The 14,499-nt window shown below is 45.4% G+C and overlaps 1 protein-coding gene across 1 annotated transcript in view; it reads right to left on the minus strand.

The window, feature by feature from the left end:
* Positions 1-227: 227 nt before the first annotated feature.
* NDUFB4 (NADH:ubiquinone oxidoreductase subunit B4) overlaps positions 228-14,499 on the minus strand; it is a 42,692-nt gene continuing 28,420 nt past the window's right edge. Inside the window, exons 2-3 of the mRNA XM_085621045.1 lie at positions 9,032-9,178; positions 228-381 (exon numbers count right to left, since the gene is read on the minus strand). Of these exons, the coding sequence (XP_085477171.1) occupies positions 319-381; positions 9,032-9,178 (210 nt within the window). The 3' untranslated portion in view covers positions 228-318. The remainder of the gene's footprint in view (positions 382-9,031; positions 9,179-14,499) is intronic.

Here is a 14,499-nt window from a genome sequence, read left to right on the forward strand (position 1 = left end):
CTTCACAAACCTCAAACTATAGACTAAATAGAAGCTCCTGTACGTTTACTCAGCGCTTTTTCATGTCATATGATTCCTTTTATGCATGTACTCCTAATATTTGTAAAGAGTAATAACAAAACCTCAACTATATAAATAAAGGAAATGGAAGAAACAAGAAATGAAGCTCTGCTACAAAGAGCAGCTAACCTGAAGCTGCTCCAGAGTAAATGAATACAGACTCTATGTAACATAAATAGTGATATCCGTTTTATTGGAGCAGTAAAGGATCTAGTAAATACAACAGATTTCATTGGGAGACAAGTCTGCAAAGTCAATTCAATAGGACAGGTTGTAGCGCCGCTCGAGCTTGCCTTCCTGAATAAGCTTTTCTCTCTTGTCCTGTGGAGAAAAGAAAAAAGGGTTTTAAGTGTGTTTGTAGCAAAGACTTGAGAAAATGACTGGATTCATACAAACTCACTAATTTAATGTGACTCTGGGAACTGGTAATAAAGCGCCCTGAAGAGACCTCCTTTTGGAGGAGCTGTAGTATCCACTATGGCAAATTTGAGGATGAATTCACACCAAGGATAAACTCAAGCTGCAAAGTAACACGTGCAGTCGCCATGGAATTTTGCTATTTTACTATCTCTGGGTGTATGATGAACACTTGATTTTTGTGATGTCACCCCCTGTACGAGTACACAAGGACCGTGTAATAATATCCACCTATGTTTTGATATACATGACTAATGTGTAATTAAATAGGTTTTGAATTATTCCAGGGAATTTGCAATCTCGTTTTTTGAGGGTCTCCCACAGAGTTGCACTGGTGTACAATCGGCGAGGTACTTTCTATAACTAATGACACTAAGTATGAAGTGTAAGCCATGTTGGTTGCAAGTTCCAATAATATCAAGTCCATTATTGTGGACTACAAGTACCATAAGGTTCAATCTTACCCTGTAGAGAACCCTTTCTTAATGTTCTTCATGCTCTGAGCCCAGGTTCTCTAGGGTTATTTGCGTTCTCCCGCATAACCTACATCTGAGTGGCTGTAAGACACTGTATGGAAAACTTGAAATAACTGTCTCGGAGGTAGAAATTCCAACTTCCATCACAAACACAACTGCTTTATCAAGGGGAAAAACATAACTCGTCCTCACAAACTCAATCTGAATCCAAATCCAAGACTAATGTGCTACAAAATACGAAAATCCATCACAGCCTTGGGCAAGATCCTTTGATTAGTTGGCCATTTATTTACCATTACTCAAACATTTCCACCCCAAAGGTTGAGACATTCAGCCTTGAATCAAGTTCAACCAAATCAGAGAGGAAACAAACATTAGCGAAGCCAATCTACCTGGAATATTTAAGTCACTGTGTGCTGTGTTGTACTGGTGCTACGTTGTAAGATGTGTGGATGCAGACAACACACACATGAACACAGATAGCCAGATAATGTTCATAGAGAGGCATGTAAACACATACAACAAATACAGGGACACATGCTGTCAGACAACACATGCAGCCACACAAAGACAGATGGATGTTGTAAGTGGGTAACTCATATCAGATGTCACCTTAGTCAGCCAAGTTTCTGCAGGACACAGACTAACTGGTACTGACCCAGTCCAAGTAGATCAGCTAGCTTTCTTATAGGATGTCTTCACACATCAATGCAATCTTCAGGCTATGCACATCTTGTAGGTAGGCATAGCAGAGTTACAACCGAGGTCTAGACCCAATAAATGCAGAGCCAACCATCAAGGAGTAGAGGATACACTTAGGCTTCATCGGACATTAGTGAAGATGGCAAGCGACTTAGTATGCAACTAAGTGGGTAAAGTGTGGTGGGATGAGTTATAGTGTTAAGTATGAGATTGTGGTACAGAAGTTGGTGTGAGTTAATGGTGTGAGCAATTGGTTTTGATATTGGTGGCTGTCGATACGAGTATGCGGAAGAGTAGGGTTACTGAATTGTGATGCGAGTGGCAGCCGAAACTAATAAAAAGTGGTGGGCGAGTGGCAGATTACAGGGGGTGAGGAAGCACTGGGGGGTGTGATGGGGTTAATAATATAAATTTAAAAAATTACCTTAAACTGCTGGCCATCTCGTTTTTTCTCTGCTTCCTGGTCCCAGCAGACACTGGGACAGCATCAGAGACTCCCTGTGCAATCTCCCCGCTGCTCTCATAGTATGAACTGAGCGGGCTGGTTCAAAGCTTGCTCAAGCACAGGGAGTCTGTACTGTTTCTCCAACCCGGCTGTGCAATACAGCTGGGTTGCAGAAACCTAACTGTGCATGCCTATTTGGCCGGCCTAAGATGGCCGGTCAAATAGATATGCACACTTGGAAGTGCACATCTACTCTAGTCCTCCTCTCTCCTATGGGCTGACTCGCCCCACCCTACGCAAGCTGGCTCAGCCAGCAGCTGAAAAATAAAATGATAATAAAATATGGTTTTATTTTTCAGCTGCTGGCACTGAGCCAGTGGAGCGATGCTCTTCAGCCATTGCAGAGGAGCTGCCACTGGTGTCTGGCTGAGTTGTGGTACAGGTGGCTCCGGGTGAAGGTGGTGAGAGTTAGAGTGGGGTCCAGTATGATTACTTGATGATGCAGGCAAGTTAGAAGTGGTTGAGGGTTGGTCAGTGATAGGCAAGTGGGGTAAAGTATCATTACGAGTAGAAAGGTATATATGTAGATAAGGTCATGCCTGAAGGAGTGGTGCGAGTATTCAAATGAAGCAGTGGTGTGCTGAAGTCGAACGATCAGTTGAGGTGAGCAAGAGACGACTGTGGCGTGAGCTTTTGGGTGATCGTGTTATTGAATGGTGTAGCAAAGAGAAGAGTTGATATGATGTGGGTGATTGATGTGATCCAGCAGTCTAGAGAACAAACGTAGTCTCCAGCCCATGTCTAAAAACAACGCACTGGGCATGAGTGTGAGAAACGGTACACTTGATAAACTGCTGCCAATCAGTGATAAAACAGTAGACAAGATGTTGCATACTCCTCCGATCCTGCCAGGGCCCTAAACTGTCTTGAGCCTATTGGGATAGTTCCATTCCTTGGCTCACCTCATTTTTGGACAGTATGTCATAGGAGATTACTCACTGACCATCCCCACAAGATGGCTGCCACTGATAGTCTAACCTGACCAGGACCAAAGCAAGATGGTGGATGTTTTTGCTTCATTCAGGCCAATTCAAGATTGCCACCACTTCAAGACATGGCAGGACAGGTGTTCCTGCTTCTAGGGACTTACATAAAGAACCTCGGATCCACCACCCAGTGCCTTTGTAATATGATAACTTGTAATGATGCTTCCAAGCCGGAAAGTGGCATTACATTTGTGGACATTTTCACCACACACTTTTATAGTTTTCTTTGCCTGGATTTATTTCAGCTGACTTCTTCCATATTCATATAACCAGTCTGTTGTGCATTTTCAAGTATTTATCAGTCTCTTGAAGGGTTTTGCGGGCAAGTTCTTCAGAATCGGGATTAAAATTACCTTTCTCCACCACCCACTGTAACAACTTTGTTATGAGAATCCTGCCCTCTTGGCTCAGAGAAATGCATTAGAGTGCGAACCAGCAACACATATGCTAAAACATTAGCAGGTGGTTTGAGGACTGGCTGTTGGTTGGCTGAGTCCCATCATCAGTTTATGCATGTCACTCCAGTGGATGACATTTTGTGAAAATGCACATGTACAGGTAGGAGAAGGACTTAATTGAGAGTGTAATATTTCTCTTTGAGAAGTACCCCACCCCCTCACCCAAAACAAAACTTTAACCAAACAGATCATTAATCAGGATTGTCAGGATCCAATAATGGCGTAATTTTAGGTACTAATATTGATAGTCAAGGTCCATTGAACTTCAGACTTGATAGGATTTTACTGTTTTCACTAGAAGAGTCAATTAATCAATAATTTTTCAACTTTACCGTGTCCACTACTCAGAGCTTCCAGGACACAGGTTCACATAGGAAAACAGCGTTTACAAAGCTGTCTCCACAATGCATGCCATTACAACGACCGCGTTGTTAGTATGCATACCATGACATCGCAAGTCATTAGTACGACTTGCTGTAGGAGAGTAGGGTCTGCTATCCTATGGTCACCCCAAATTTTTCCTTTTTGCTTCACTGGTTTTTGACATATTGAGGCTGTGGGCCTGCTAATCAGACCCCCAGCCTGCTGTTCTCTCTACTAAATTGACACTATGCACTCTAGGTGCATAACCAATTGGAAATGGATCACCCTGTGAGCCCCTGTACCAGTGTACACTAGGTACCCAGGGCATTGGTGTATCTAAGGCCTACCAGGGGCTGAAGCATGTATTGTGCCACCCCTGGCCTGGCCTAGCAATTTGACACAACTGGCTGATCACTCAGCTGGGGTAAGTTGGTGTAACCACCTCTTACTTAGGTGTAGTATACCTATACCTAACCTTAAATGGGACACCTGGTAACCTATAAGTCACTCCTATGGCAGGCCTTGACAATCCTGAAGGCAGAGTGATTGGTTCCCTGTGAGATGGTGCTCTGGCATGAGCTGAGTCTGTCTGCAGTGGTCGGAACAACTTCCTTCTACCGTTTCCAGATAGCCATACCATATACTCTTAAGTGCATTATGAACCTCGCGGTTAAATGCTATCTTTGGTTTGGCTTTATCAAAACATGTCGAGTAAGGTGTCATACGAATTGGAATACTAACCCCTCGCCAATTCTGGCGACGGGGTTAGAATTCCACCCTTCTAGAGGGGCACGACATGTACAGTACCTGAAACCCGGGTAAAATCAGACATAGCCTCAGCTCAGCTCCACAAAATGGATGCTGCCACCACAGACACAAGTCTGCCCTCCTGCTGGTAGGGCTTGAATGGAATCAGACATGCCTGAGGCTCACAAGGAGCCTCGGTGCATATGCCAGTTCAAACCGGTCCTGGGGCACACCAGCCCCGGACCTGGGGCGAGCTGGACAAAGGATTGGGGGTGTAACCACCCCCCTTCCTGGTCCCACCCACAGGGAGGGACCTAGCAGGTAGTCCGGCCCCTAGAATCCGCTTAAAGGTAGGAGCTGTGTCCTAAGACTTCAGACATCCTGGAATCAACTTAACTACAAGAAGAAGACGGGAACTTCGACGCTCTGCTGCACAGAGGACAGAAGGAAATCTCCCCTATGGTCAGGGAGAGACCATCTTGCTAACGCAAGCACCAACCAGCTACTCGACGTCTGCTTTGCCGCCGCCTCCTGCCGGAGCCCGAGCCCAGAGCCCAACAAGACCTGGACCTCCAGACCTCTCACCGCCCGATCCACAGTCCCTGCGAAGAAGGAACCCGTGGAGGCACCGAGACACGTGGAGCCAGCCATCTTGAAAGACCCACGACAAGCTGCAAGCGCGACAACAGAGGCTCCCTCAAAGTTGTGCTTTGGGTCCTGAGAAGCCCAACATCCGAGCAGCATCTGCACCAAAGGTGAGCCCTCCAGCATCTCCACGATCTGCGTGGGGCCCCTCTGCACTTTGCAACTCGACGCGCCTGTCCGGTCCCTGGCCCGTTGGCTAGTGGCCATTTTGGCGACGAACCTTGAAATCTACGACGCTGGTCTGGTTGCTCCAGACTGGCCCTTGCTCCCCTCCAAAGGAGCCGCCCCTCTGACCTTGCTGGTCAGAGTAATCAGCTTTCTTCCTTCTTCACGACTTCTGCTTGTGCCAAGGCTGGTTTGCTTCCTTCGAGTCGCCCACACCGCCGACAGCGAGAGCCTGCGTGGGACAGCTCCTGGACGTCGTCGACCTTCAGGGACCACGTGGCTGCGGAGACAAGCTACCCCATATCACCTGTTTTCACCCGACATCGCCTGGTACCTACCTGGTGCCACGCTGGTCACTGGCTAGTGACTGAACACTGTCCCCTCTGCTTTCAGGTCTTCTACAACTCCGATCCACTCTTGGATCCACCGCATCTCTGCTGGACCGGCCGCCTGCAGCATCTTTGTCATCAGGCTCCATTTAACAGATAGACGAAACCCGACGCACTTCGAGACCTATGCACCCGCTTCCTGTGGGTGAGGTAAAGCTGGCACTCCGGTGCCCAAGTGTAGAGAAACATCTCTAGTGTCTGTGTTTTAAGTGTTAAGTTCGTAGTCCATCCAGAAGACCCTTTCTAGCAGTAACTTTTGAACTTTTACGCACCCATTGAAAACCTATGGGAGCCCGCGTGTAACTTTCCTCACTGCACACGTGACCCGTGGACCTCCTGGTCACTAACTGAAGTTAGCTCCTTGTAGGCCCAGCGATTCTAGAGGCCCTAGGCCTTTTCCCTTTCCTGTTCGTGGTACTTATACCACTATTTTAGTATATGGTTTGAGTGGCCACCAGGGCCCATCCATATAAAGCGCGACTTCTGTATATTGTAATACTTTCTTGTTTAACGATTTGTGCTCCGGTGCTAATAAAGAGTCTAGGGGATACTTTGAGTAATAAATACATATATATTTTGAATATATATCTGTGTGGTGTCCTTTCATTGGTATAAAAGGGGGTTACATATGGTAAAACAGCCTGCTTAACACGCTTTAACGAGTTTAGCCTCAAAGACTGCTTAGCCTACGCTACCACTAGGGCGGCTAGTCCGAATAGGTTGACTTACAACCACACCATAAGGGTTGCTTGGCATGGTACAAGGTGGTCACTTTAACTCGTGAACATCATATACCAGGCCAACTTCTCACACTTGCTATAGGGGGCGCAATGTCCTACTTCAGTTTGCGCAAACTGGAGTAGGAATAGTAAATAATAATATTCCTAAGTCCAATGCGCACCCTACAGCATGCGTTGTAAGGGTACATATTTGTTCACAAACTCTCAGCTCAAACACCATCTCTTTGCCGCTGGTCCCTTTCATAGACCTATATTTCAAAGCAAGCCATACCAATACGTTCAAGAAGGTAGTCATTTCCTCACATCTTTAAAGATTTCTTACTTTAATACCCTTTATACTGAATGTTACCAAGCTGTGCTAATGGATTCCGGAGGTAAACCTGTGAGCTCTTCCTGCCCTGTTGATCTAGAATGTATAATATTTTTCAACATAATAAATATTACTCTTCTTTTGCAAAATTGTGTCTGGTATCTTTACAATTTTACCAACTTAAACAATCTGCATCAGGATGTCATTTTACATAGCGGAGGAAGGTCTGGTTATTGGAGCCGGTGGTAGAGTTACATATGCAATATTTCACTATCTCAGTGGTTGTGCAGACTATTTTCAATCACCCACGTTCGAAAAGGTGTTGACCGTTTGTGGCTGGGCCCCTGGATTGATTAAGTGGCAATTACACCACATGCGAGAATGGTCAGAGTGTGGAGTACACCCAGCATTACATTATTTTACTTCCACGTAATAGGTCAGATACTGAACGACAAAAATCTGTCATGTGCGAACTCACAATGAGACCGATATGCATAGGTAACACACATGCACAGGGCTTTATAAACAGCAACAAGTCCACCACGGAATTGAGAAAGTATGGACAGATCTCAGCCACATTCCAGGAACGACATTACCTCTTCTTGAAAGCCCAAAGCATTTTCAAGGTTGTCACATTCAATACATCCTAGTAAAACACTAATGATGGCCATAGAGGCTCCCTCGTCGGCATACCCTGCAGATATTCAGAGAGTGGGGTTGGGCCACTCTCCTCTGCCAGTGAAGAAAGGGAGGACCTGGCAGTCTGGATTTGGGCTCTTCAAGTGGCGAGCGTGGCAAGCATGGATTCTACTACCTTTGATTCATGAAGAAAATGATATGGCTCCTTAGTTTCACTCAGTATTTACCAAGGTGGCTTGCAACTTCTGTCTTGAACAGGCACAGCATATATGGGTATGTCTAAATACCAATTACTCAACTTAGGTCATGAAAATGAGGCACCACAAACTCTGCTGACACTAAAATAGCGAAATCATATCACGTCACGTCGCTCATGCATTGGGTGCAATTTGTGGACTGCTTAAAATTTGAGGCACTTCGCGGTCCACGGCTATTTTAAAGCATGTTCCCCGATTCTTAAAGCAGTACTTTGCTGGCACATGACCTCGTGGTTTTTAAGGTTGACAGCAAATCCCACGCTTGTTTTTCCCAGGTTTCAGAAGTCAAACTCGGGCCAACGGTCTTTCTCAGTCTGAGCCCCTAAACTGTGTAACTGAACACTAAATGATCTTTGAGACGTTGAGAACCATAGTTTTTTTGGTCGCAGTTTTAAAAAGATCGTGGTCCACACATCTGTTTAAATGAGACAACTGCTCCCCCGTGTGGCAGTATCTAGTTTCAAATGTCTGCTGCATCTCTCACGACGGAAAGACGATTTGTGTTAGAGAATATGTAAATATTAGGAGTGGGCATAACTCGGGTATTCTTGTGGCATGTTCACGCAGAATTACCTAAGAATTCATTGAAATTACACAGAATTACACGAGAAGAGCATTTCTGCATGTAGCGCTACTTCTTAGCGCAAAACGACCCTAACGAAGATGCATTTTGCTCTAAGACATAGCACTAAATGCAACAGAACACAAAAACCAGGCAGCCACTCACGCTCGCTAAATGTGCTCTTCCTGTAGGATTTGCCGCACATTTATTACCGGCATTTAGCACAGGTTTCTTAGCGCATAAATTACCTTTGCATTCAAAGAGGACCCGAAGATGCATTTCGCACTAAAAACAGCGCTAATTGCAGCAGTACACGAATAGGAAGCGTCCGCTAAATGTGCTTTTGTGGGAGGATTATTGCCCCCAAATTGCAGGAGTTATTGCGTAATTAATGGTAATTTTATAATCAAAAAGCAAGGCAGAAATACTGAAATTGCTCCAAATACTCCCGCCTAATCGAAATTCTGCTTCGGCCTGGTGTATGTATATATCTCAGAAGTACATAAATGCACATTTTTTGAAAATGGTTCTCCAACATACAATAAACATTTTCCTGAACATTTACTTAACTCTTATAAAATGTGGGGGCTGTTCCCATCCAGAGTCTTACCCTATCCGTTTTGAAGACGTAGTACCAGAATAGAAGAGGGCCGACACCCCACACTAAACCAAGCAAGGAGGTTTTTGGAGTAGGCCTGAAATTTGGGTAGATATTCAATGTTCGGGCATGAGTCCAACGGGTCAAAGCGGGATCCTCCTACAACAAGAAAAATCTGGGTTCAACATACACAGAAAGGTAGAGTTCTATACACTGTAGTTTGAAGAACCATAAAACATACAGTAGTCTGTAGATGTTAAGAAGCCAACATTATATGCACCCGAACAAACCTTGAAATTGGATGAAGTGCAGAAAATGAACCAGATTTACAGAAACCTTTGGATATAGGAAACAATTATAATAACCTCTTTCAATTATGGCAATAGGTTTCATTTTGGAAGCCTAATCGAAGTGTATGTCATATATCGGGTCAAACAAACAAACCTGCGTGCATCTACCAATCAACACATTACAAATCTTTTTTTTTTTCTCCAAAGAAAATCTAATGTCTCAAAATACTCTACAAATTTCGATCAAAAACATGTGTAGTTTACCTGTCAGTGCCCCTAGGCACACGTGCCTTTTAAATCAAGAATGAAATGGTGAATTTTACCCGGGGCTGCAGTACCTTAATGTACCAAGTGAACTAAACCTATAAGTGGCAAGTGGGTTTTAAATAGTGGGCCGGATTACTATCGCACGTTACTAGTACTGGTTGCATATGGTAAATTGTTAAATCCTACAATGGCCCCAAGCATTTTTGGGTCTGTAAATTGCAGTAGTGGCAGCATGCAGTGTATGTACGTAAGATAAAGATAAGTCAAGTAAAGCATGGAAAGGCCGAGTAGGAATAAAGCCTGCACATCTGTCCCTTACTCAAGGTCTGTGTGCACTACCAAGCATGAATGACGAGTCCATCTCAGTGGGTGAATGTCCGTGCTTCAGTCATCGGTATGCAACCTTAAGGCCATAGAGTCAATCCCGATGGCTGAACGTTCTTTTTGATTCTTTAAGAGCATGCAGTCTAGTAATCCCCGTGTCTGTCTTCCCTTTCAATTGTCTGACACCCAAGCTGCATTTTCCTAGTGTCCTAATCTCTATATCTTCCAAGTCTCAACAGCAACGTCTCACAATCCCAGGCCTAGCATTACCCAGTGCAAGTGCCCACGCCCCATCCAAGCATCTATGCCCCCTCTCTCATCGCGAATGTGTCCTTGACCACGTGGCCATACTGGGTCCTTGACCACGTGGCCATACTCTCCACTCCTCCTCACATTGGTGCAAGTCTTGAAGAGCACCATCAGCAACTTCAGACATTGAGAAGGCAGAGTCTGTACTGTCCCCAACCCTACTCAGACAGTATGTATCCCATCTTCAGCCACAGAAAGGTATCAGGATACTGTGTGCCTCCGCATTTCAAATCCGTTTGAACCATCTCGCTAGAACTAACCCAAACATGTACATAGCACTATATCAACCACAGGCTTTCAAGTACTTTTTTCAGTTTCCTTTTCCCCCCTCAGAACAAGTGAGCGTTTAACACATTATTAAAGGAAGCAATGTTTGACAAAGCTTTCAATTTTCAGGAAGAGAGCTCCAGAGTGTGGATTCCTGACGGAAAAGGTTATTTCTTTCAGATACATTTTGCGATTAGATCTTAAAATTGTTTCCAGATTAAATATTGAAAGACAATTTTTCAACCATACAGGACTGGTGTACCCAGTTCCGGAGATATTGCCAGCAGATATTAGACTGGTCCCTCCCCCTTAAAGACCAAGTCCCCCTTGATCCTAGTTCCAGTGCCTTCCTCGGGTGTCACCAGTCCAAAGGGTGAGCCTGCCACTGGAAAATATTGATTTCTACAAATATTTTCTAGGCTACAGAAAGAAAAAGGCACCATTGAGCAAACTGACTCACTAGTCCAAGCAGGTCCATGAAAAGCCATATTTACCAGATGAGCCTGGTACTATTAGCTGGACTCAAGTAAGTAACTATGAGAACTGGGTCACTAGCCAAAGAGTAGTGGCCTGACACACGGACATTACCACCAGGAAAGCACAAGAGCCATTGTTAGGTGTGGTCCTAAGTGTGCCGGTGCCCAAAGCGCTGCTCAGATCACCGCCGGCGCCATTAAAGTTTAGCACGCTGAATACTAAGGCTGCACAGAGTTCAAACCACTTTATGCCTCCTTAATCCACTACCAGATGCTCCCTCCCCCTTTATCTCACTCTTGCAGGTTCCTGCTTTCTCTTTTTAGGATTCTTTATCCAACTTTCTCTTCCTTCCCTTTTATGCGTTATTCCATGCCTTGTTCTCCAGAAATGTCTGATGAGGAAAAATAAGTGCTGGTCCCAAAAAATGAGCGCCAGTTGCCACTCAATTAAGCAATGGTCCTAATTATTTGGGTAGTGGGTGTTTGTAAGGCATCATTTTTAGGGAGGCATTTTATTTCAGCCTTGGTACCCAAGTATAGTCCAGGAACATTGCTTGGACCAGTCTCTTTGCATTTGTGTCCCTTGCCAAACTTTAAGACTCATTTGCAAGACTTTTTTTTAGCTCCAGCTAAAACCCTAAGACCAGAGCACTTCCAAAGATCAAGCACCATAGGTACACTGCCATAACATCAATGTTATCAGTAGCTAACAATGTATAATAATGTTAGGAGTCGTATCTCAGCCCCCAGAAGATGCTAACACTTAGTTTTTTTGTATTTATCTTTAATGTTACCTACCTGTTAGTACTGAATAGACATCGATATAACTGAGTTTTGCTTATGGTGTCATACTCTATCCGAGCTTCAGAACCCTCCACCTCCTCAAATAAGTCTTCAATAACCTGACAGAGTAAAGTGCTCACTGAGGGAAACTTCTTCCCTGGAACACTCAAAAAGTTTGGATGATTTCTATACCCCAGCCCACTTAAATGGGTTTTACTCCAACCAGTAAATCTCTGGACATCTCTAGGGTGAGAGAGATTGTGAGAAGTTTATGAATGGCCACAAACAATTGCGTTTTCTTGAGTTAAAAGATTGCTAAGAGTGAACATGCCCAGATCTGTCACCCCGTGTGGGATTTATACCCCACATAATATTATATTGCTCGTACTCGAGTATGCCGGCGTGGGAGTCGTAGATGCTACGACATTTGAACTGGAAGTTGGATACACAAATCGGGACAAAGTAAGACGTTACGGAATACTCCCTTAGAAACTTTACCCACGCGGGAGTATCGTGTGGGTCGGAAGCATCACCACACGCTAATAAGCACTAAAAGAAGCCCACTCAGCCCCGAAGAGTCAGAGGTCAATTTCCTTGTGACGAAACACGTGTCGGCTGGTTGTTTGATTCTATTCAGTTGTTATTTCATTAAGTGACTCTGAACATTATACTGGTGTCGACCGCAGCAACTTTGATCCTATAGGGACTTCAATACCATTGTTATACCCCCCACCACGTGTGCCCAGGACTGTGCTTATAACATTATATCGTTGTGGGGTAATATTCAAGATGGCCGATTGGCAGGAGCCCTCCGAAAGAGCTCCATGCGCTTGGGATCCCGAAATCAGAATATCCCGGTTAGCGGCAACAACTGAATGGAACGGAACACACCACAGTAACAGGATTTACTCATCATCGTACAAACTTATTTTCAGAAGGATCGGGTCCAAAACAACGCCACTTACCCCGAGAGAGCCTGTGGTGTCCAGCTGTTTTCAACGAGACTCGGTTGGCGAGTTGGCTGAGCCCTCTCATCCACCCAACGATGTAGCCGAAGCTGATGGCAGCCGGAGGAGCCGTGACTTGGATCGCATCGACGAAGGAAGGAGCCAGTCGGGCGTATGATACATAAGGTTAAACCAGGACCCCATGACGAGGATCGCATCGAAGAAGGAAGAGGCCAGTCGGGCGTATGATACACAAGGTTAACCCCGGACCCCTGGACGAGGCTACCTGACCAGAAAAGAATGCTGCGCCCCCGGAGGCTGCGGTTGTGGGCCCCTACAGCACACATCATTGCGGAAGCAAAGCACCGAAGCATAGCCCCGGACCTCCACTCGGAACGTGATTGCAGGAGCGTCCATACACAAACCTGCTAATTCGCGCACCGTCTGCACGGGCCAAGGAACTGGGAGCGCCCATGGTTGATGGCAGGCAGCACTGGAGGAGGCAGAACCTTTCTAACCGCTTCTACAAAGGCACAGTTAAAGCGCATTTCTTCCCGCACTGCTTGGTCTGCGGTACGCGACGGAAGCAGTCGGTACTTTTCCCCGCCCCCAAGGCTCAGCACACAACAACGAGGAGGGCACACAAATGGGATTTTTGATTTTGCATTTGGATTCGTTTGGGGGTATAGAATAAGTCCACAGTAGCCCCGTTACAACCCCACGGTAATCAACGACTGGCCCAGCGGGAGCCCGCAGTCCCACCAGGCGGGGTATACATCTACTGCCAACGACGACATCAGGGATGCCTTCACGGTACGGTCACTCATTCTACCTCTATTCTTATCTTTCATCTTTATTTTTAACTGTATACTAAGCTAGCTGACAATACCCCTCGGTCACAGACTCATAAAATGGCCGACCACTGAAACAACAAGGGCGAGGGGTCCACCTCTGTCCACTGGTCGCTCCTGTCTTAATAATTTCATCCTAAGCATAACAACTGAAAGAGGACTATCAACTACAATAAGGAAAGGAAACTGAAACAAGCTAATTCACATGCCACAGAGATAGACACAGGTCAGCACAGATAGCCATAAGACTCCCTGTCAATGGAGGCGGCCATCTTAGAATGACTCGAATTCAAGGGTATACCACATATCCTTTGAACATTGACCGACCTACCTAAGCGTTACAGGTCTGATTCTTTATGTAAACCTTTGCCTATTATAATCTTTACTCTGCATAGCCTGCCCCCTATTTCTCCACGCAGTTTACGCCCATGGTTCATTCCATTAGGGCTATAGAATTAACACCCTCTCCCCACCAAGACCCAAATCTACATACCTCCACAGCTGTTTACCTCACCCTCCCACAGCCACCTGCCTCCACAATCCCGCCTTAACTCACAACACAGACCCAACACAAGCCCTATACACTTTTGAGCCCCTTATCGTCGCATAAACTGCGCCATATCATGGAACTCACAGGCTCACATACCTACACCATCATTTACCCTCCCAACCCATCAAAAAAATCAGCCAAACGCTTTAAACACAATCTCATAAAAACACATCCTGAAACACCCATCGCTGATCCCTACTTCTCAATGCACAATGGGCACACTACTACCGATATCATTTTTCATACGAAACTGAGAGCGCAATGGAGGAAAGCCTTCGTTACCTTATTTACGATCTCCTCCACCAGGAAATTCGCACACGGCCTACTTATTTACATCTCCCCCTCCCAGCTCTTTCACGCGACAGCAACCATCACCATTTACAATAACGGCACCATCCTCATGCAATCCACAACCG

This window comes from Triturus cristatus, chromosome 8, assembly GCF_964204655.1.
Source record: "Triturus cristatus chromosome 8, aTriCri1.1, whole genome shotgun sequence".
Taxonomy (NCBI): Eukaryota; Metazoa; Chordata; class Amphibia; order Caudata; family Salamandridae; genus Triturus; species Triturus cristatus.